The sequence below is a fragment of the Lissotriton helveticus genome, unplaced genomic scaffold (genome assembly GCF_964261635.1).
Source record: "Lissotriton helveticus unplaced genomic scaffold, aLisHel1.1 SCAFFOLD_761, whole genome shotgun sequence".
NCBI classification, from domain to species: domain Eukaryota; kingdom Metazoa; phylum Chordata; class Amphibia; order Caudata; family Salamandridae; genus Lissotriton; species Lissotriton helveticus.
In genome coordinates, this window is record NW_027611850.1 from 172,097 (window position 1) to 195,648 (window position 23,552).

Sequence of the window (23,552 nt, forward strand, 5' to 3'; positions counted from 1 at the left end):
TCAGGATCTGATAAGAAGTCGGACTAATCGACTCCGGAGGTCAGGATGTTCCGCCTGAAGCTGTTCTTCCACGTTGGAGGATTGTGATTGTTCAAGTTTTGTTGGACTTGTTTCGCCTCAAAGAAAGAGGATGATGGGAGCACGCAAGGGGTTCTTATGGACTGTGGGGGCGTGCCTATACTCATGGGTGTTCATGGGTAATGAAGTTTATTGTTATTGTTTACTGAAAATATACATTTTCATTGGCTGCTGTGTTTTATGCAGTAAAGATTGAGAAGCATAATCCTCGCCTCCGTGTCCTTAATAGAATTGCAAATTCTTGTCGCGAATGCTAGCAAATTTGTGATTCTCAGCGTGCCAGCTGAATTCCGCCCGCAGCCTAGAGGTTAAAGAGTCAATGAGAGCGTGGACCTATATGGGACCCCTAATGAGACCTGTGTAGGGTTTGATAGGAACATATTCACTTTGATTCTTTGAGTTCAGTTGTAGAGAAAAGAAGCGAACCAGTTAAGAATGGACCCAGAAAGCCTCCTAGACCTACTTGAACGTGGAATGAAGCTGTCATGTTTGACCGTATCGAAGGCCGATGAGAGGTCAAGGTAAAAAGGCAGGATTCTTTCTGATCCAAAATGTTTAGTGCATTAGCAACTATGTGTGTAAGTGCCGATTCAGTGCTATGGTCCAGACGGAAGCCGGGTTGGAATGGACCTTAGAGAATGAATTGTTCAATGTGGCTGCATATTTGTACATGGACATAATTCTCTAGGATCTTTGCCAGGGTTGGAATATTAGAGATTGGTGAAAGAGGTTTAGGTCTGCACGATCTACTGTGAGTTTTTTTTTTTTTTTTTTTTTAAACAGGGGTAACCTGCCCAGTTTTAAGGCAGTCCTGTATCGATCCTTGAAGTAGTGAGGCATTAATTATCTTGGTCCAGAGAGGGAGTAAGGATATTTTAATCTCCCTGAAGACATTTGGTGGTAGAGGGTCGCTAAAGTGGTTTAAGGGGTTTACTGCTGTTAATATTTTGAGAATGGTGCTTTTATAAAAAGTTTTGAATAAGATCCATGAAGCATTGTTTTTGGGGGTGTGGGCTGAGAGACATTGTGGCTCAGAGATCCGGGGCGGGGTGTGCTAATATAAGGTGTAAAAAGAAGGTCACTTTCGAGCGTTCTTTCTTTTCTGCGAAGAAGGCAAAGTTCTTGCAGTTTGGCTGTGGATTAGGACCTGTAGGGGAAGGGTTGGGTTGGCTACCTGCTTGTAGCTTGACAAGTTCAAACTGTTTTATTGGCGATGTCAAGCTTTAGCCAATTGGTTACTACAGAAATTCGCTTCAGAACTTCTGATACGTTTGTTGTAAATGCTCCTCTGTGATCTCACCTGTTTAAGTTGTTCGTGGGAAGGTGAGAATCTCCACGAATGTTCAGCTAGTCTAAGCTTACGTCTTTCTGCATTTGGGCTGCCGTTGAACCATGGTTTGGATTCTTTGGTGTACATTCTGTTTAGCTGAAAGGGGGCTACCAAGTCTAGAATGATCAGCATGAATTTACTGTAGTGATCTGTGAGGTCACGGATATCTGCCACATCCAAGGGAGGTGGGAAGATGCTATTGCTGATGGAGGTCAGATTGTTCAAGTTTATACTTTGCAGGCTTTTTTCCATTAAATGGGGTTCAGTTGAGCCTTTTTGGTCCTCACAGATTCTGTAATGAGGAAAGTGATGCAGTGGTGATCTATCCAGTCACAAGGCTTGACAGATTCTAGTTGGATGGTGTTACTCTTGGAAATGATAAGGTCCAAAGTCGCAGCCAAGTTGAGGGTAAGACTGTTGCAGAATTGTCTTAGGTTGAGGTCAGCTAGGAAGGATGTAAGGCTGTTGACTGCTGGGTCATTAGCACCATTCCAATGGAGGTTGAAATCTCCAAGGAAGATCTGGGTGCAGTGTTGTCCTGCGTTGGTTGAGATGGCTTCCATAATTTGTTCTATGAATGGGATGTTTTCTCCTGGTGGGTGGTAGATTGTGTGCAATTTGCACAGTGAACTGTTCCTCAAAATATCAATGTATAAGTATTTGCATGAGGATAGGGCAATGTTACGTTTAACTGAGATTGATTCAGTGCAAGCAATACCTCTGCCTGGTCTGCGGAGTCTCTAATCTTATGATGTCATGATTAGGTGGAACTAGTAGTCAAAAGGTAGGTGTGGAGGCATAATTTAACCTCGTTTTGGTCAGGATTAGTAGGTCCAGCTCGTGTGCGAGGATGAGGTCTGCGCTGTCCGCCGCATGTTTCACTGCTGATCTGCAATTGATCAGCATGTATTAAGGTGTGGCTTGGTGTCAGGTTGACTGAGAAATTGGCACTTGCTTAAGGTTAGACTTATTCACAGCTCTGTGGTTGGACCTCGGTTCTCTGAGTGGGTTTGTAAGAACTATCTTGATTTACATGTATTGCCAGTTTACTAGGGACCTAGAAGTAAATTAAATGTGCCAACCAGATATAGGCTAATTCTACCATGTTTTAAGGCGGGAGCACAAGCACTTTAGCACTGGTTAGCAGGGGTACAGTGCTCAGTGTCCTAAAGCCAACAAAAACTAATTTCAGCAAACAGGCGACAAGAGGATATGGTGAAAGGTTTGTGGAAGGCCACACCCAGACTTTCAGGTCTAACATGCAAGTGTCAAGCAGCTTAAGAATGTGCAAAAGAAACAAAGTCTTGTATCAGCTTGCAGTGCTTACGGAGTTTGTAAACATTCAGTGTTTATTTTGTTATGCAGACTTTTGTGCTTCATACAGAGAGAGAGGAGAAAACCATCATAATTCCTAGGTTTCTTACTTCTTTTGAGTTTGTGAGTGGTGGGCCAGGTAATCATTGTGTTTCCAGTTGCCACAAGTTACAATCTTAGTTTTGATGAAATGATTTAATGGGGGTTTATCATCATCAAGCGGCCATGGCTCTAATGCAACCATTTAAATTTGAGCCGGAAATAGTTGTTTTCCAACATAAGTATTTATAGGAGTATTGTCTTTATAGCTATAAAATTTGATGCTAAAGGATTTGATGAGCTCCAGGAGGGGTTTGATATATGTAACTAAAGCAGTGCAAGACGATTAAGCCTTCATCCGTCCAGAGGTCATGCGAATAACCATTTGAGGGAATTTCCTCTTATGTCCGTTTTGTTTTAATCTTTGTAGTAGTAGTTTGATATGGACTGTGCTGAAGTCTGCTGTAAGGTCAACGAGTAGTAGTGCTACAACAGTTTTTATCCATCACTGTTCTTATGGATATCATTGCCGATGTCAGTGCCTCTTCCAGAATGAGCCTGGCTTGTTGGTCGGATATAGACACTCCAGGAAGTGTGAGATTTGATAGAAAACTGCTCTGTCTGTTAGCTTACTGAGGAAAATACAGTTTGTGATCAGTTTCTAGGATTAGCTGGTTCCAAGTTGTGTTTCTTTACTAGTGGTCGTAAGGTATGGATGTCTCGAGTTCTGACAGAAGCGTGCTGGAGGTTTGAGATATGCCGATTATATTAATTACTTCAATGGAGACCGATATGGATAGCAATATTTTATTAACCATTCAGTAGAGTGTGGATCAGATAGTGAGACTGCTGATCAACTTGATTCTTCCACATCACGTAGTTCTGCAATGGTCAGTTGTTTGAAGGAAGTTAGTAATAGGGACTAATCATTTTAAATTAATCCATTAGACTGGAGATCAAGTAGGTCTCATGTTGCTTTGCTTAGTATATCTATAGTTCATACTTTGCTGACAAAGTGATCTGCCAGTTGATCAGAGAAATCGTGCGATTGTGCCATAGGCATGGAGGTACATTCTGTATTGTGAAATTCGGACAGTGTTTTATGAAATTTCTCTGAGGAGCATTTGGTATTGGAGATCCTGTGTATAGTGTGCTCTTTTTGGTATTTCAAGGTGTCTTTACAGATTATGTTGTGAATTGGGGAGGGTGTTTATTTTGTCCTAATGGCTCTTTACTTGGCACCATTTTTATGCAGAGGGCATAACGGTATGTATGTCTTATTTCATCATTCATTCATGGTGTTTTCTGAATCCATTTGTTAATGACAAGTGATTTTCAAGTTATTATCTTCGTGAATACTCTGGCCATCCAGTTGTACAAATCTTATCCCTGTGTTAATCTAGTCTAGGTTTATGTTTGCTGTAACATTAACTTGAAGAGTTCTTCCACGTTGCACTTTTTCCATTGTCTGCAAGTTGAATTATGGGAGGAAACTTTGCCAGAACGTTTACGTGTGATATAATAAATTAAGGTGGTATGGTGATGGTTGCTGCAGGGGGCACAGTCAATAGCATTGATGACAACGTCGTCCTGATTGCTGAACCCAATGTCTAGTGTATGTGCTGCCATATGGGTGGGGCCAGAGACAACTTGGCAGATTATAGCCTCCAGACTGGATGTGATGGATTGGTTGCAACATATTTGGTCTGGTGAAGCAGATATTCTGGTTGGCAAGTATATATTGTTTAGGATGATTCAGGGATATGTTCCATGTGGCATCTGGAAATGTGTCTGTAAAGGCTCTCCTGTGTGGAGGTGGTCAATATGTAGAAAAGTGTTAGAAAACTAACTCAAAGTACGGGTATCATGTATTCTCTTAGCCATGCTTTTGTAATGACAAATAGGTCTGATTTTATGCGGTTTGTAGGTCATAGATACGTTTTTTTATTCTTGGTGATTGAGCATTGAAGAGCAGCAGTTTATTTGGGGCAGTACTATAATGGGAACTATAGACTGAGGTAAAGAGCAAGACTGGTGTGTGTTTTGCACCAGATAGGATTGCGCAGTGGGCTTGGGATTTGCATAGGTGGATTAGAGGTTTGTTAGTGCAGATATAGATGTACAAGTTGGGGTGATCAAGCGTTGAATTGTGAATTGAGTAGGTAAAGGTAAATTGTGTTAGTGAGTTGAAACTAAGTGGGTTGGGAGGGTGAACATTAAATGATAGTGGGTTCAATATGGTTCTCACTTCCACTAGAAGGCATTTTACGGAGTTAGTAGCAACAGTCCCATGCACAGTACACATACAATATAAAGTAAACCATGTAGAAGTGATTTGAAAACAATTGGAACAATATTCAACGTTGGTATCCTGGTTTCTTTAATTAGTCATGACACAAAAACAGCCAGCAGACACGTGTTTCTTCAGAGAAACAGTGGTCTCTGACTCTTCAGGGCTTATTGGTATGTTCCAAGGCCAGTCATGTCCCTGGACCGGTGATAATTCCAACCCGGTAGGGCGCAAGTCAAAATACAACAGTGAGTACTGTCAAGGGTGCATCCGAGTAGCTGCAAATTGAAGCCACAGATGGCATGAACACGATGGCGGTGATAATTCCAAACCGGCAACAACATTGAAAGTTCCTCAATGGAAATATAAAGGCTAATGCCGCCAGTACCGATATACAATGGGACAAATCCTCCCAACTGCATCAATGTCATCTACGAGTCCGCTCAAATCTGCGCTACTCACGACCAAACAAGAGTGCGTGCTTCCCAATAATCTGAATCCAATGTAGTGCAGACGTCCTGCCGGCTCCGACTCAATCCGGGATTGAGTAGGAGCTCACAGGACGCGGATTTGAGCGCACTCGTAGATGACATTGATGCAGTTGAGAGGATTTGTCCCATTGTATATCGGTACTGGCGGCATTAGCCTTTATATTTCCATTAAAGATTACTTTTACGATTCGTCATCTCTACTAAGAAACTTTCAACCTTGATGCCGGTTTGGAATTATCACAGTCATCACTTTCACGCCATCTGTGGCCTCAATTTGCAGCTAATCAGATGCACCCTTGATAGTACTCACTGTTGTATTTTGACTTGCGCCCTACCGGGATGGAATTATCACCGGAGACCACTGTTTCTCTGAAGAAACACGTGTCGGCTGGCTGTTTTTGTGTCATGACTAATTAAAGAAACCAGGATTCCAACGTTGAATATTGTTCCAATTGTTTTCAAATTACCTCTACATTGTTTACTTTATGTTGTATGTATGCACAAGACTGTTGCTTCTTTTATAGGTGGTAGGATTTTCCTCCACAAATTAAGGAGGTTATTAGGGTTTCCCCTTCCCTGTTAGTACCTACCTAATGGTTTCATGTCTAACACAACGTTAATTAGCTGAGCGCCATCACTTCCTGTATACGAAAACCCTGTTCTCTTGTATCGTTTTACGGAGTTAGTTTGGAATGAACTTGAGAACGTAGTGTACGCCATTGTTGGATAAAAGTCTTTTTGGGGTGATACATATTGGTATTGTGGCTGGTATTTGCCGTCTGTTTCCCTTTGTAACTTCCGAATGTGGATGTGGTGGACGTTAGTGGTGGAAGGGGACTGTGGGGTCAACGTTAAAAGCTTTGAAGGCTTAGGTGGCTGTTAGTCCTTTATTTCTGTGTTACACAACTGATTTTGGTCCCGTGAGGATGAAGACTATGAGTGGAAAGGTGTAGTAAAAGGTTGTGATGTCCTAAGCCTCACTGTTCTTTGTTGCAGTGGATGTGCAAGATGATGTGATATGTGCCAAAGGTAGAGGGGAAGTAGGATTAGTTAGAAGTATAAAAGAGGGAGAGTTTAATATATGATTAATAAGATTTTGAAAAAAAGTAATTAGCTATGTCTTTGGGTATGTGGGTGACAGAGGGTAGCTTACCCAGTGGTGGTGTTAGGTAGGAGGCAGTCGTGAAGGTGTAGGTGACTGGATGGTAGTTGTGATGACAGATGGAAAGCAGATGTTGGGGTTGGTCAACTTATGTTGAGTGAGGATGGAGAGGTTGGTTTATTGTTGAGGACTGATTGCAGAGACGGTGTGCAGAGAACTGGCAGAAGTGTGTTAGTAAAAGATTGTAAAATTTGTGTTTCTTATAAGAGTGCTTGTGGGTCTGGGGGTTTTAAAAGGAGAGGACAGGTGTGGGGAAAGAAGACAGAATTGAATGATGGAAGCATTATCTTGGGTGATGTTTGTAATAAGAGGAAGGGTGGTCTGCTTTCATCCTTACTGAGTGGTCAGTAGATGTGTGGAATGTAATAACTGAAGGAAGATTCTGGCTGGAAGGCTCTAGTCAACTATGGGGTTTGTAGGGTTGTTAGCACATATAGAGGTGTTAGGCAGAGAGGTGGTCTGATATGTGGGACGATGACAAGGGGAATGGAGAGGTGGGGTGTTGCAAGTGGAACTATGAGATGGTGTGTGAATTGGGAAAGCATTGGAGGACAGATTAGTATGTACTGGTTGTGAGTGATATTCGGGTGATGAGGGACAGAATGTGTGACATCAAGTGTTAATGAGTCTTGTGTCTGTGTGTACATAATAGAGTGGCAATATCTAGTAGTTATTCAGTAGTGGGATAAAGGCATGTGTGGACTGGGTGCAGTGCATAGAATGGAGTGGACTGGATTATTACTGCTCTTCAGCTGCCTGGCAATTCTGGATTAGAGTTTCTGACCCTAACTACTTACCATGCCCAACAGGAAGAGACCCTTCGCCTTCCACTCTTTGCACGGACGCCAAGACCAGAAGCCCTAGGAGGAGAAGTTAAACAGTACAAGGCTTGAGAGTGGTGGTGGGGGTAAGACACTTGCTGATGAAATGGGTCAAATTACCACAGGTAAGCATCACCAATACAGCATACATATGTACCAGAGTGTGGTCTATGGGAGAGAAATCATGCTTTTCAGACAATCAAAAAACCCACTAGGTCAAAACAGGAAGTTAGAAAGCCCTCAGATGGGCAGTAAATCCTATTTTAATATACAAAACGGTCTGCATGCACATGTTTCAAGGTGAATAGCAGAACTTAAGCTATATTCTGTTTTTTTAACCTAGTATTCCTTACCATTTCCTAGATTCAGAGCAAGGATGTGTACATGGTGGCTGCAGTGGTCTGGGGTATGTAGATAAGCAAGATAAAATGAGGCGATCTGAGAACCCAAGGAAACACCTGGATGTTTGCAAAGAGGAAGATCATGATTGCATTACAAGTTTCCAAAGCTATGGATACAGCAAAGAGTACTGAGTGAAACTATTGAGCCAAGCAAGGAATCTCGGGTCAGTTTCTTACATTCAATGCAGTTTTAGGTGAAAGGTTTTGCATTACAATGTGAATTAACAGACGGATTGTAAATGTGGGTGTCAAACTATAGGCTTAGGTCACCAAGGTGAAAGGAGGAAGGCTGGAGAGAAAGAACGTTAAGACATTTGCTAAGGGAAAATGGAAAGAAGGGGTTTGAGTAGAGCGGTTTAGATCAGCAAGACTGTGTGCAATTGGTGGTGAGGCAACACTGAAGTGTTAAGGATTTTCCAGCCTGTTGAAAATTAGCAATTTTAGATTTTCCTTCTAGATCACTGTGATCCCCTCTGCTGGGTATTTCTTAAATGTGACTTTATACAGGATAGCATTGTGCAATATTGTTTTCAGTGTTCAGAGAGCTACATTTTTTATTTGAACAGCAGGCAAAGATGCCCTAGTGAGCTCTTTTCTTGGATCATTAAGTTTTGGTGCTGCATGCAAGCAATGAAGGAAGTTTGAGGTGTGCTGTGTGATATTAGGAAGGATGGTCTAGAGCATTTGAGGCGTTACAAACATGTTTGTAACGTGGTGCATAGAGTTGTGTATTAAAATCATGGTAGAGTGGGCAAGAGGGAATGGGCGGTCACTTGTGGGTGGGAGGAGATGTGAAGGACTCAAAGCTTTCTACCATTAGTATCAGCACTTTGGACATGTCGTGTTTGACGTAGTGGATAATGCACGTACTGGCAAGGTGGTGTAACATCTTTTAGGAGGAGCAGGCAATATGTTCACGTGGGTGTCCACTTTTCAGATTAGTGTGTGGTAGGCAGGAAAGCAAGGTGGATATGTCTAGGGGTTGGCTTTGGTGTGGAGGAAAGTATACTTGATCCAGCAGGGGATTTTATCTTACTTGGGTGTGCTTACTATTATAAAGCAGGTGGCTAACTGGAGGCGGTTTTTCTTTAAGAGTTTTATATAGCGCAAACTAGACCTGAAGATACCGCATATCAGAGCACTTTACATGAGCACTAGTTTCATTACATAAGGACACATTCATTTTTCTTTTTTGTTAGGCACGGGGAGATTTACGCGATTTACCCAGAATCACAGGATGTTGAGCGTTGTTGCCGAGACTCGAACCCGGTTTCCCAGCTTCGAGGTTGACCGCTCTAGCCATAAGGCTATAACCTCTGTTGGGTTGGCATGGGGTGGGTGTTAATGTTGTGCTTGTGCAGAGAGACATATCTTCAGTTAGGGAGATGGTGTTCTCATAAGAAGCTTATTTTAAGACTTCTTTCAGAAGTAGGATCTCTAAGCCTATTGCTGCATTACCTAGAAGTGGTCTATAATATGAGGTTCAAGGAAGGATGACTCCCTGGTGTTGTGTTAAAAAAGGCTGTGATCACAAGCTGGGCATTGCATACTCCAACTTTTGGAGTTTATGTAACATTCTTTGCCCTTATAGTCTGATGAGTTACCACAGTGCACTTCTGGGTTAACACCTTACGTGAAGTGCCAGAGTCTGTTTCTCTAGTACCAAGCATTTAGATTACTTGGAAACCTGGCAGATTTATATGCTGGGAAGATGCAGGATACACTTCTCTTAGAACAGAATGTCTTGACTAAGTCTTGAATGTACTTATTAGAGATGATCAGTTCAACTGAGTCCCCAATGTACTGCAAATCAAACAGGCTGCCACATCTGTGGTGTTCACCATTTTGATTTTAGCAAGAAGGAACAATGTTTGCTAGAGACTGACACCTGGCTCCAAGACAATGAAATCAGAACAGCACATTGCCTGGGCACTTTATCGCCACTGCTGGCTATCCTACTGCTTGTTTTCCAAACCTGGACCAACTGAAAGACCCCCCCCCCCCACCCCTTTATTTAATACAGAGCAACAATACCCTCGAAGGAGTAGGTTGATGCCACACCAAAACACACTAGACAATTTATTTCCTGTCTAAGCCAATAGGTCTTCTGAGAACCTTCCTGAAAAAGTTTCCCCACTAGCGGGCCTTACCAGGAGAGAAGAATCCAATTGTTTTGGTCAATGTAGGGCTACTCCAGTGGAAGGGGATTAGCTCATTCTCGCTGACGTGAGATTACAACATAGCCAATTCACAAAGGATTTCTTCCTGGGCTCATTCAAATCTCACACAATCTGCACCCTTGACAGAAGTGGCAGCTCTAGTTTATTCCTTTGCGTATATGTTTTTTAAACTAGTCTACTGAAACACATTTTGGAACTGAATAAAAACGGACTGTGATGGTTATGAAATGTATTACAACTCACATTTGGAAAATATTCAAAACATGCCAATATATTAATTCATGTAAAGTCCATGAAATTCGATATTGCATGTGTGCAATCAGCAGACAACCGAGATTGACAAGCTGCTTCTGCTAACAGTTTCTTGGCACTACACCAAGCTGTGAGTAAATGTAAACCATTATCAGTATTTTCCTTTTGTCACAAAAAACATTTAAGTGAACGTTTGAACTTTAAACAGAAACTATTTTTGCTAATAATTTAGTTACACTTATCATGATTGTTTTCAATGGGTAAAGTCTGCTCATGGCCTTTGCCAAGGCAGAAGAGTAAAAACAATCTTCCAGTCAGGATTGGAAGTGCATTACAAGTGACTGTAGGCAGTCAGAGTTGGTGCCATTAAATATATATTAAGCTAAATAACATACATAGATCTGAATTCGACTTAGCCCAGGGGTATCCAACATTGGTGCTAGGGCGAAATCCATGAAACAGTTTCAGAAAAATAATTGTGTACATGATCCCCTTTTAGTTTAATTATATGAAAATGTATCCTAAGTAAATACTCAAAAATTGGCACCCAAATCTTAGACCAAGCCTGCAACAGGGAGGTAAACACTGGAATATACTGCAAAATGAAAGACCACCATCCAGGTTTCTGTAGGCGCGGAAATATATTGAAATAGCAGGTGCAATTTGGTAGATTTTCACATACTAGTCTAATTTACCCCTTTATCTCACATTTTGCTGCATTTAGACATCACCAATATACGCATTAGGGAGGTAATTTGTGCTCGGTAAGTAATCTTAATATAACAGGTAATAGCACATGGCTATAAAAGCAAGATGAAAAGCCTGCCAAGCCACATGTTTGGCTTCACTGCATGGAGACCCCGTTCTGCAAAAGGAAAAGTGCATTGATGCCATACATAAAGGTACACTGAGAACCAACATTTAGTGAAGCAGTAAGCGGTCCCTTCGAGTGGCTGCCTCCATCCCAATACCAGAAGCTGCGCCACACTTAGTAGCAGCTGTTCGCATAGATAGGTTCCTCTCCAGAAGTGTATACTGTAAGCCATGAGAAGCCAATAATAATTCAATGCTTTTATATTGCATGGGCATTTGCATAGCTGAATGCATCAAGGACAATGGAAGCTGTGTTCCCCTAAATGAGAAGGGGCTCCTCACGCATCTCTCAAGTCGCAATAGGAATTGCATATTACACTGCAAATTTAATTCACTTAGAATAGGGATTATAAAGCTACAAAAACAGAAATTTGTGCCAGGCTTACGAAGCAATAACATAAGGTTTGGTTCATTTGAAGACTATTTTCATGACATCAGTACGGAACCAACAGACTTCAACAAGGTTAAAAAAAAATTTGGAACATGAATTACGTGCACCTCAAGGAGTAAAATAGTAAAAAAATCAACATAACTTACAGTGTGGAATGTGTAGCTCTTCTCCCCAAATAGTCTACTGGCAGTCCGAAGTAGGCATTTCGTGCAAGATTTGTTAATTTCTGAGGTCAAGGACTGAAACCCGGTGTGGACATCTTTGGCCCTGTGCAGCTGGAGGGCCTGGGAAGGAAGAACAGTCATTTATTCTCTTGAAGACCCTTGCAGAGTATCCTCACTTACAGTCATGACAACGGAGTCTCTTTAGCCCTTTACTTGCCAGAAAAGGGAGTTGGGCATATCTAAAATGGATTAAAAGAGGTCCCTTATTAAAGTGCCTGTCCAAACCCACTATGTTTTAATTTCTGGATTCTTTCTCCTAAGCTCCAAATTTCTGATGATTTAAGTCAAACTGGTTTGATTCTTGTGTGCACCATTTTATCTAACAGCGGCCCATTTGTGATGGTGGCACGGAACGAGGCCACCTTAACCTATGTAGCCTCATTACACAAGGCCTTTCTATTTACAATGGGTCTGTAAAAAAGTTATTAACCATATGGAATTATGAGATCTGTGGCAACTATGAATCTTTGGTGTTGTATCGGTAGACTCCAACCGCCAAAAGCAGGTGGCGTCTTCCAAATGAAATAACGGGGAAAAATAAAGAATTCCAAGGAAATCAGGAACAACATTCCTGACACTCCCAGTAATTCCTCTTTTTCTTAGGAGGTCCTCTGGGTTACACTCTTAATCTCACAATACCTTTGGGTGTGGAGGGAAGGGGTGGAAATAAGGGTCAATGGGCACCAATAGTTTAATGGGGCACTTGAAAAAGACACCTGGTTTGGTAATTAGAAATTACAGTATTATATTTTTAATAGAAACTGGATTAAGCAACATATTTTACGTTTCTATATTGCGATAAATGGATGGATGCCCATGTATGCTGAATTTCGGCGACTAACCGAGGTAGAGGAGCCCTATAGATCAGGATTTAGAAGATCACTTTTGTTACTCAAATTTATGCAACACATGGACTTGTGGAAGTTGGAAGAAATGAGCGGAAGCTTTTTAACTCTGGCCACTCAACGATAAGAAACATTCCTATCTGATAACGCGCAATAAAACAAGACACTTATTTTACAAGTGCAATTATTTGCTTTCAGTGCAGAATTTGTACACGGCCATCAAATAACCTTGTACTAAAAACCCGAACTGGACAGTTCTTTTTCCTCTAATCCTCAGCCACCTACCAGGGCCAGCTTTAGCATTGGCAGCGCTGGGTGCAACAAAATTTGTTGGTGCTCTGTCGTGACCTCCTTCCTTATGGATTCCCTCACTACCACCCTCCAAGGGTGCCCCTCATCTCTCCATAGCCCCTCTCTCACATGTATTTCTTTTGTGGGTGTTAAAAGCATTGTATTTCAGACAGACAAACATTATACAGAGACAATAAGTCATACAAGTGTGTAAATTATTGTATATGAAATGCTATAAAAAGACAATGAGCACTACTAGGCGTAGAAGTTACAGTTCATCCATAATGGTGGGCAGCATATTTTGAGAGAGCTTGGTCTGGAGAAGCACAACCTCAGGATTTAAAACATAACACAGTGGTTGGGGTTGCCTTTACTAATAAGAATCTATTTCTACCCAAATAAACCTTTTTGAACAACGAAAGGCTAGGCAGAAAAACATAAGATTATAGGTCTATGCACTTCAGTTCATATGCAGTTCTTTGATGGCATTTCATAGCTCACAGAGTCAAAAGACCTCTTATAATTTGAGGTGCTGTATTAGTCCACTCCGTGCCACTAGAGTCAAACTAGCCTGGCTGATGAGGGGCGATACTATGAAACCGGTCCTAGGATGCTGGTTTCCAGTCTAGGGAGGACCTGGCCTGGTAGTTCCCATAGGGAACAGGGTCAAGACTGATTTGCATATGGCTGGGTCTAAACTGGAATGGCATGGGGAGCAATAAAAACGATGGATTTAGACCCAGATCTTTGCACTGAGGTGAATGCATGGCATCGTTTAGCTTTCTGTCCATCAATGGTTCTTTTTGCATTTGTCACCCAGAGTGGGACGGGTATGCCTAGACGTGAGCCAGTGATCTTCATGCCACTGAGTCAAGCTAGCCTGGCTGGTGGGGGGGGGGGGGGGGTGCGCGGGAGGGGAATACTCTGAAACCGGTCCTAGGATACTTGTTTCCAGTTCCATGGGGGGGAACAGGGTCAAGACTGATTTGCATATAGCGGGTCTAAACTGGAATGGCATGTGGAACAAAAAAACGATGGATTTAGGCCCAGATCTCTGTACTGGGGCGAATGCATGGCATTGTTCAGCCTTCTGTCCATCAATTATTCTTTTTGTGTTAGTGGCAATTGGGACAGATTTAGGTATCCAGCTTTGGGGTGGAATCCCCACCATTAGAATTTGTGATGATTTTTCCTTTTGGCCATGACTATTCACAACTGATTCAATGGATTGGATCGCTGCATAAATTAATAATCATTTTTCATAAAGAACCATGGGTGGGAGGTGTGTACAAATGAGTTGGTGGAGTGGTTGTTGGAGCAGGCTGGTAATTTTTGGACCTTGATGAGTGAGAAGAGGGGTGTGCAAAGGTAGAGTATGAAAGGAAACACTTCAGGTTAGTCTCAAATAGGGAACTTAAATGTAATGTTTCAGTCGGGAAGGAGGTTGAGATTGAACAGAATTAGAGTAGATTGTAAGGTGAGAATATTATGGTTAGAGGAGGCAGCATTGCATTAAGATTGTAGGAGCCGTCAAGTTAGAATCACGCAGATCTGGGTGGGTGGTGAGACGGTCACTGGGGTGGAGCTCCAACAACGCAGATGCAATGAAGCAATGTGAGGTGCATGCCACACATAATTAAGGTGAAGTGTACAGTTCATAGTGCAACAGTCACTCAGATATAAAGGGGTGTACCTCCTACCCCTGTGCAGTTTGCAGATTCGTTCACTGAACCCCCGTAAACAGTGGGGTGTAGTGCATTTGAGGGTGGTGTGCACCTTTTTGAGCCAGGTTCTGCACTTGGCACCAACCTCCTGCATTTGCGTGGGTGGTGCCTTTAACCTCTGAATAGTGACCTACACCTTGTAGTTTACAGGAGGGCAGGATACCAATCACTGAACTGCATAGATGTCGAGAAGCGTTAAGGTAATTTGTTAGCTTTGATTCAGCTTTTGAAACAAAGACAGGGCCCTCAAAGAGGAGGACACTCTTCTACCAGTCGAGAAGCAAGACATATCCATTAATCATTACAAATCAACTACATTCCTAAAAGGTCAGCTTTCAGTCTTGCATAGCTAAAGCAGATAGTCCAAAGAAGTGGCTCATGAAATGACTGCAGAACCTCCTGAGGCACAAGCGTCTCCCTCTAAAAAGGCTGAGTGGTGCCCTGATGGCCTACATTAGTAACTGAAATGCCTCACTACAAACCACCCCTTGCTCATAATGCAAAACCTCAACAGCAAACCAGTGATTAGATATGAAACCTACCAATGTTCACACTTTTTTCCTCTAGCACAAAAACTATTAAATACTGCTGGTCTGTCAGCACAGTGATCAAAAGATCTTCAATGTTTCGCTTGTGTTAGTAAGTGTTCTAGGCACAGAAAAGCATACTATGTTAACACCATTTCATGATAAACAGAGGAGACAGCGGTTCATACAAACTACTTTCCGAGCTGTCTAGCATCCTCTATGGAGATTCCCAAAACAGGTGTTACCTCAAAACCTCTGGCCATGTGGAAGAAAATAACCTCCTCAGTAAATTAGTTTCAGATTTCTGACCATGCTGGGGTACACTTACAACTTAAACAACATCAGGTAGAACTACTCACTGTGGGTAGCCCTGCAAGGACCTCACATTGGTCTTCCCTAATTGGTGTGCCTCCTTGGATGCATGGAGCATAAAATCCTGCCCCTTGACTAGATTTGAAGGGATGGACTTCAGTAGTTTTATTCATTCGGGTCAAACATTACCCAACGAACAAATGTTGTCTGTTCTTCTGCAAATATCCCAAATTGTTTTGCAAGTGCAGGAGACTTCAGTGTTTGGCTTTAACTGCCATATCAAATCCAATATCATGCCTAGACAGAACCAAGATCTGCATTAGGATAGCTAAAGATAAGTGAAATAGCAATCCTCTTGACTGTCACTTGTAAGCATAAAAATAGAAACAGCAAAAGGCAAGCCAGGCGGAATTGACCAGGATGGAGGCGGAAGTGATAACGTTAGAGAAGCGTGCAGCTGGGTCTGCTGATCCGGGTGCTCACTCGCTGTAGTTACAACAAGAGGAATATCGAAACCTCTCCAGGGAGCAGGCAATTTGCCAAGATCGTGCCCTGCAAAGTTGGATTTATGAACATGGTGACAAGGCTGGCAAGCTAATTGCTTGGTTGGAACGTGGAAAGTGGGCCTCTAGGTTAGTACCGGAGATAGAGGGACAAGGCTCTGATACGGTCACAGACCCGCAGGCAGTGGCGGATGTGTTTTCTGACTGTTTTAAGGAAGTGTATGCCTCGGTGGGGGGGGTACACAGAGGCTGACAATGGTGAGGTGAGCTGCTCAAGGATATTGCCATGCAGAGTCTTTCAGAAGACAATAGGAATTATCTAGACTCCTTTCACGGATGATGAAGTTGCACAGGCGATCAGAGGCATAAAATCTTGGAAAGCAACGGGTCCAAATGGGATCCCAATAGAGCTCTACAAATTGAATGCCCATAAGATCGCCCCGTTTATTTATGCCATGTTTCTAGAAGTAGGGAGTTAGGACAGCTTCCATACGATCAGCGAGTGGCGAAAATTTTGGTCATTCACAAGACAAATAAGATTAAGACAGCTCCTTCCTCGTATAGATCCATTTCACTTCTCAATGCGAAGCCGAAGATTTTGGCAAAACTGCTTGCTGCCAGGTTGGTCAAGGTCATAACAACCCTGATACATCCAGACCAATCCGGCTTCATGCCACGTCGCAACACAGCCCTGAACCTATGAAGGCTACATGGGATCTTGGGCGGCTCCCCACAGATATTGGAGCCAGCTGTCTTGGTGTTCCTGGATGCCACCACGGCATTCGATAGGGTCGAATGGGCTTACTTGTACGCCGTTCTGGCCAAATTAGGCTTTGGTCCGGGGTTTATTGGGTGGGTCAGATTGCTCTATGCCGCTCCCCTCGCCAGGGTGGTAGTCAATAATTGTAAGTATACAGATTTTTCCCTTAGAAGGGGAACGAGACAGGGGTGTCCACTGTCCCTGCTCCTCTTCGCACTGGAGCCCCCGGCGGCCTGGGTCAGGCGGGACCGGTCAATACTTGGCTTGCGGTGGACGCCTGGATGAGAGGATAAAATTTAGCTTTATGCAGATGACATCCTGTTGTACCTCATCAACCCCAGAGCGTCCTTAAGTAATTTTTTAGATGTCCTTGCTGTATTTGGCAGGTATTCCGGGTTTGCCATTAACTGGTCAAAGTCGGTGTTTGTCTTGTCAGGAGCTCCGCCTGTGACTCCGAAATAGCGTCCGATAAAGGTTGAGTTGGTGGGATTCACCTCTTTGGACATATATAGGTGTCCTTAGATCCAAAGATGAGGTACGCTAATAATCTGAAGACCCCCTTGAATCGATTTCGTAGGGATGTGGAACGATGGAAAGCTCTTCCTCTTTCGTTGCTTGGAAGAGCGGTATTATTTAAGATGCTGGCCTTAACCCGTTCCTATATATGCTCCAAAACACAATGGATCCAGTGCCACTGTCCTATTTTAAGGAGGAGATTGAGACACTTCAGCGACAGCTACTCTGGGATGGCAGACCAAATATAGCCTTCAACAAATTAACTCTCCCGTGGTATGATGGGGGCATCGGTCTCCCAGACTTGAGGAAAAATTATTGGGCCACACACCTTGCAGCAGTGAACCACCTTGTCTTTGGATCCCCTGGGGACCCCGGCTATGCTATGGATCGTGGACAGGCACCAGGTGGCGACATTCTTAACGCCTTATATGCTAGGGCATCGGTCTCCCAGACTGGAGGAAAAATTATTGGGCCACACACCTTGCAGCAGTGAACCACCTTGTCTTTGGACCCCCTGGGGACCCAGGCTATGCTATGGATCGTCGACAGGCACCAGGTGGCGACATTCTTAAAGCCTTATATGCTAGACCCGGTTAGATTCGAATTGGTAGGCCCGACAGCACATGCTGTGCATGTTTGGCACGCGGCTACCAGAAGTTTAGGGTGGGAGGGACAATTGACGTTGGCTACCCCACTATTTTGCTCAGAGAAGCTGGGGAGCCTGTGGAAGACTAAAGGATTTGATAAGTGGGACCTCATTGGAATTAACCAGATTATGGATGTATGGGGGAAAGACTGTTGATGTTTGAATCTTTACAGATGCAATACAGTTTGAATGCTGCTGAACACTTTCGATACAGGCAGGTTAGACACGCTCTCCTCACTCACGTGCCCAGAGGGGCAGAACTTCCGGAGACATCTCCTCTTGAGGACCGTGTGCTATATGGTCACGTGCCAGAGAAGACTATCTCCTTGATCTACAGTCAGCTTATAAATAATATGGAGTACCCCTTGGGAAGTATTAGGATAGCGTGGGGAGCGGATGGACTGCAATTAGACGATGAGGACTGGGTAGAGGCGGTCTCCTCCCCTAAAGTGGTTGCAATTCAGATGAGACTCAGACTGGTACAGCTTTAAATTTTACATCGGTCATATATCACAGGACCTAGGCTAGTGCACATGGGACGGGCGATGAGCGGTGAGTGCAGGAGGGGATGTGGGGAGCTCTGCACCTTTATACATATCGTGTGGCACTGTGAAGAGATACAGACCTACTGAGCGGCAATACATGACAAACTTAAAGAGGTGTTGGGGGAGGGGATACAACCGGAGGCGTCTGTCGAATGTATGGGAACCCACAGACTTGAATCGATATTTGAAACAATGGGTGATGTTGACATACATGGTGGCGAAGCGAAACATTGCTCAGCTGTGGGGGGGCCACTCAACCTCCCCGGAGTTTCTAAGTGGGCTGAGGACCTAGACTGGTGCATGTTCAGGGAAAGGGCGGTGTATATAGCATGGGGCTGCCCGGAGAAGTGGGGGAAGGTATGGGGAGCATGGAATGGTTATCGTGGCAATATATGTACACCCCACGGAGGCAAAGGGAAGTAGAACCACTGGAATCCCTTTGATCCCAAACTATAGATGATCAGTAATTGTTGAAGTTAAATGTACGACAACTAATGCCTCATAATGATGTCAATTAATGTTCACCGGAAGCAGATTTTTTTTTCTTATGTATTATAATAAAAAGAAAAAAATAGAAACCGCTTCTGCATGAGTGGTGATAAAACTAAAATCTTTCTTCTAGTCGTGGGAGACCTTGCTTGAGTCCATTTCACAGACACTGCTATTGGGTACCTTCATCTAGCCTTTTTAACAAGCTAAAACCGTAAAGTCAGGAACTTGGGGATCATCTCTAGAGTTTAACTTTCAAGATAACATGACCAAACACAGGCTCATCCATTTTTATCAACTTCAGGGATCCTCACACTATTGCTTACTCAACACCACGTTGGCTTCCTCCTTGCAGTAGCCCTCTTGCGCATCACGTGCAATCATGCAGGTTTTCCAGCGTAGATGTGGAGCAAGATGCAAAGAACTTAACTGCTCACTTACACTGATGTCACTCTACAGGTTGCCGATTAAACAATGGATCCATTTTAAAAGTGAACATGTTGTCCATAATGAATTTACAACAGCATAGTGGAGAACCTGATCGTTCAGTTTCTCCTCTACTACCTGAGCAGATTCCACGGATGGCCTTCCAAATGTGTCTCACAGATCCCTTTGGCATACAAAGAATTAAGAGGAAGATCCCACCTTTTGGACCTGCTTATCTTTGCCTCCTGACCCAAGGTGAACTTCAAAATGTAGACAATTAAAGACCAGTCTCTTCGGACAAGCTTGGAATAATAAAAAATGTACTCTGTTCTTGTGCTCTCCCACACCTGTCACTACAGCTGTTGTACCTGCATCCTGAAAACATCCATCGTGTTGCACTATAGCTGTATAATTGTTACAAATAAAATCAAAGAAAAATAGGATTTACCAAAATAAGACTGTGTATACACAGCAACTGTAGAATAGTGACTCTAGCTTTCCATTGCCCTGGATCCAAAAATGCCACGGGGTTAATGTTCTGTTTTGCTTACTTACTCAACTTTCTATATTAAGTTTCGCTCCAGTTTAGCATTAGATTCTTTCTTTAGCAATGCAACTGAACTTGGTCAGACTACAGTAGGTGTAGGAGTTTCATGGCACACTAGGGCCCTTGGATTTTATTAAAAGATCTTCTGACAAAAAGCCTTGGGACGATCCGCATGTGTGTCTTACGTGTGCCAAAGGCAAAATTCAGTAATCATATCTAGGGCTCGTAGAGCAATCAGGAAGTTGAGGCAGCCCAAAACTGGCATTCTGGTGCTAGTCTGTGCAAATGTTTGGCTGGAGCAGAACCCTTACAATTTGACACAATCCCACAAGATACTTCACAATTGAAGATCAATCTTTTAATTATTATATCCAAGCTTCAATAATGCTCCGTGTCCTGACCTGCCCTTCACCTTGGTTGCTATCTCTGGCAGCAGGCATTGTGATGTCAGAACTAGACTGTTATGTTATTAAATTATTTATTGACGCACTAACACGGATTAGTTTCTTGGCGCTAATTTAACAGTAACACAATCAGAGAAGGGGAAGTAGATTTTAAAAAGCTTGTTTAAAAAGCCAGGTCTTCAGTGCTTTCTGGAAAGGTAAGATCTTGGCAGGACCGGATTTCCAGGGGAAAAGTGTTCCATAAGCAGGGGGCAAGTGTTGCAAACCTACATCCGCCAGAACGTTTAAGTTTGAAGGGAAGGGTTTGGAGAAGGCCAAGATGAGATGAGCGAAGGTTGCGGGAGGGAACGTATCTGGTGATTAATTGAGTGATGAATTTAGGGCTTTTGCCATGTAGCGACTTGAAGATCATGCAGCCAGCTATAATAGGTTATAATAGTCTTTTCTTTATTATCATCACCTGGGTGCCTCACAAGTCGCAGATTATAAAGAAATCAGATACTGCCATTTATAAAGGGATCACAGAATCCCATGTATTAGGTTATTATCACCCAAGTGGTGAGGCATAAACAGCTGGTAATAGCCCTTCCTATCATTATGCACCCTCACAATCCAACCAGGCCCACAAAAGTGTGCGTCAGCAATTACTGAATGAAACAAAAAAAGAGGCTTTAGCAGTTCATGAGAATTGATTTCCCAGCTGAAAAATAGAAACCTCCAACGGTAGTGGTAACTGAATGTTTCACGAGTCAAGAAAAAAATACAAGCAGCCTTAATATTAATAGACGGTTCATCCAGTTCAATGCTAGATCTCCCAACAGCGATAATACCCAATTACTACAGGTATATCAGGAAAGGTTATCTAACAGCTCCCTTTTCACAAGCTTATACCTGCACTGCAGCACTTTTACTGTACAATGGAAACAAACATACCTTTACCATCTGGGCTGCTGTGTCCCCATGGGCACCCAAACAAACCATAGCCAGAGCAGATGAAATACTTATTGGCGAATAAAATACATTTTTCTTGTTGTCATTTTCACTCAGTTTTCTCAAGAGGTCAAGGGAGAATAAAGTATTGGCTTTGTTAAGAGAATCCTTGTTAAGAGAATCCATTCTTGAGAATCTAGAACAGAAAGAGAAAACTAAATGTACAAACATTTTTTTTGTTTTCCTTAGGCAAAGTGGATCTAGAATCAGAACGGATAGCTAAAGAAACATGAAATATTGCATGGCGTGACCACATTCCTCTCAAGTCTGGGTTTTTAAGACATTTAACAAGTTACATGATACCCTCAGCTGAAGGAGTTATTCAAATAAGTGTGCAAATCAGGTAGAAAACACTCTGCTGGGCACCTAAAAGAGCCATCATTACAACAGCAGTGCACTAGCACAGGGGCAAGGAACTACGGTACACCAATTACTGCTGCCTTGTACTCTCGAGCTAGGGTATGTCCCTTTACTGGCATTATTTTGGCCAATGACTGACTTGTCTGGTCACTATATTACTGGGGCGAGGGAGGTAGCAGCTCTGGATGAGAAGTCCTGGGGCAGTTTGTCACCGCGATAGATACAATTTTTTTGTGCAGGCAGCAATTATGCGGCCATCCCCTTTTCTCATCCTTACTTCTCATGTATCATCAATTTTCCCTACTTCTCACTCATCTAACACATTTTTCATCCCTACAGCTCATGAATTATCCAAAATTCTACTTCTCATGCCTATTTCTCAAAGTCCTGTAGACTGAACTTTTAAGTGTAAAGCCAACAACCATACCCTCACAATGTTTGTTTGCCTAACCACCAAGATGAATTAGTTTTTAAACCAACTGATATGTGCTTAGTCCACGTCCCCTCGCTATAACTACGTTCAAGTGTTAACTTTCAGCGTAAAAATACTACAACCAGGTCTCACTAACAAGAAATTCATTAATCAGATTGCAGTTTATGTTTGACAAATGCCAAAGTCTACATTTGAATTCTAGCCAGCTTTGTAGATGCATAAAGTTAATGTTCACATGATTTCTTATCTTAGGTGTGTGCTGGATTACAGCTTTCAGACTTTGGTAGGGGAACCTATAATCCGACCTTCAGGCAGCAACGTGTCCTCTTAGAAGACAAGACAAGTCCTCCTTGAGTACACAGAAGAACATGTGGCATGCATGTGAAACGAACACACTGGAGAAAACAAATCTAGGCAAACATAACATTTGTTCATTCTACTATCTGAGCAAATTGTCCTACCACACGGAGACTTGGAGCGTGGTTCTGGGCTTGGCAGACCTCAGTCTAAATGGAAAAACCATTCCGGTGCAAGAGTGAGTTACCGAAGACTACTGAACTCACAAATGCTTAGTCTGGATGAAGAGCAAGGAGAGCATATGGCTAGCCCCATAATTTAATTGCCTTTATGTGTGTAACAGAATGGAATGGTAATAAGAGGAAGTCTTATTGGTTAGAAGTGTTCAAACACGTCCGCCAGTCGCCTTGTTATTGTCCTGCACATCACTCCACTGTCTAGATCAAAGAGAGACTCTTCACGGTGTGAACCTCTGACCTAGAAAGAATCTTTCTCTACACGGGCTGCCAAAGGCTAACCTACTCTACATTTCTAAACACCTTAACATAGCATACAAAAGCACATATATATTAGACTTTCGAGCAAATGCACAGAAAATTCTCTACACTTGGATAGAATACCATAAAGTCAGATGGAAGACATGCAAGACACCTCTTCAAGCACCCCAATATTATCCATTGCTCAGAGTGTTACTTAGGTTTATCATTTTCAGTTCAGAGATGGATGATATTTTTCATAGAATTGGGAGGTCAACAGACTGACCTGTACCTGAATACGCACAGGCAATGCTACCTGTAGACAGTTACCACAACTCTTTGGATAATACTCTATGTTATGTTAGGTTATCTATTTGGTTGAGCGCAAACAGCTGCCCCAGCAACGAGGCGTCCCGGCGCTGAATAACCGCAGAAGCTATCCTAACGGAGGGGAAGGGAAGTCCTAGGAGGGGGGGGGGCAACAGATGGGTCTTTATAGCCTTCCGGAAGACAGATAGATTATCCAGGGAACGGATGTTTAACGGCAAGGAGTTCCAGAGCTTAGCTCCTAGGACCCTAAAGGATCGGCCACCAGTACGGCAGAGCCTAGTGCGG

At 42.9% G+C, this 23,552-nt stretch overlaps 1 protein-coding gene across 1 annotated transcript in view; it reads right to left on the reverse strand.

The window, feature by feature from the left end:
* LOC144807000 (serpin-like protein HMSD) overlaps nucleotides 1–23,552 on the reverse strand; it is a 109,748-nt gene that overhangs the window by 81,908 nt on the left and 4,288 nt on the right. The window contains exons 2-3 of the mRNA XM_078673057.1: nucleotides 21,315–21,507; nucleotides 11,769–11,906 (exon numbers count right to left, since the gene is read on the reverse strand). Coding sequence (XP_078529183.1) covers nucleotides 11,769–11,906; nucleotides 21,315–21,497 — 321 coding nt within the window. The 5' untranslated portion in view covers nucleotides 21,498–21,507. The remainder of the gene's footprint in view (nucleotides 1–11,768; nucleotides 11,907–21,314; nucleotides 21,508–23,552) is intronic.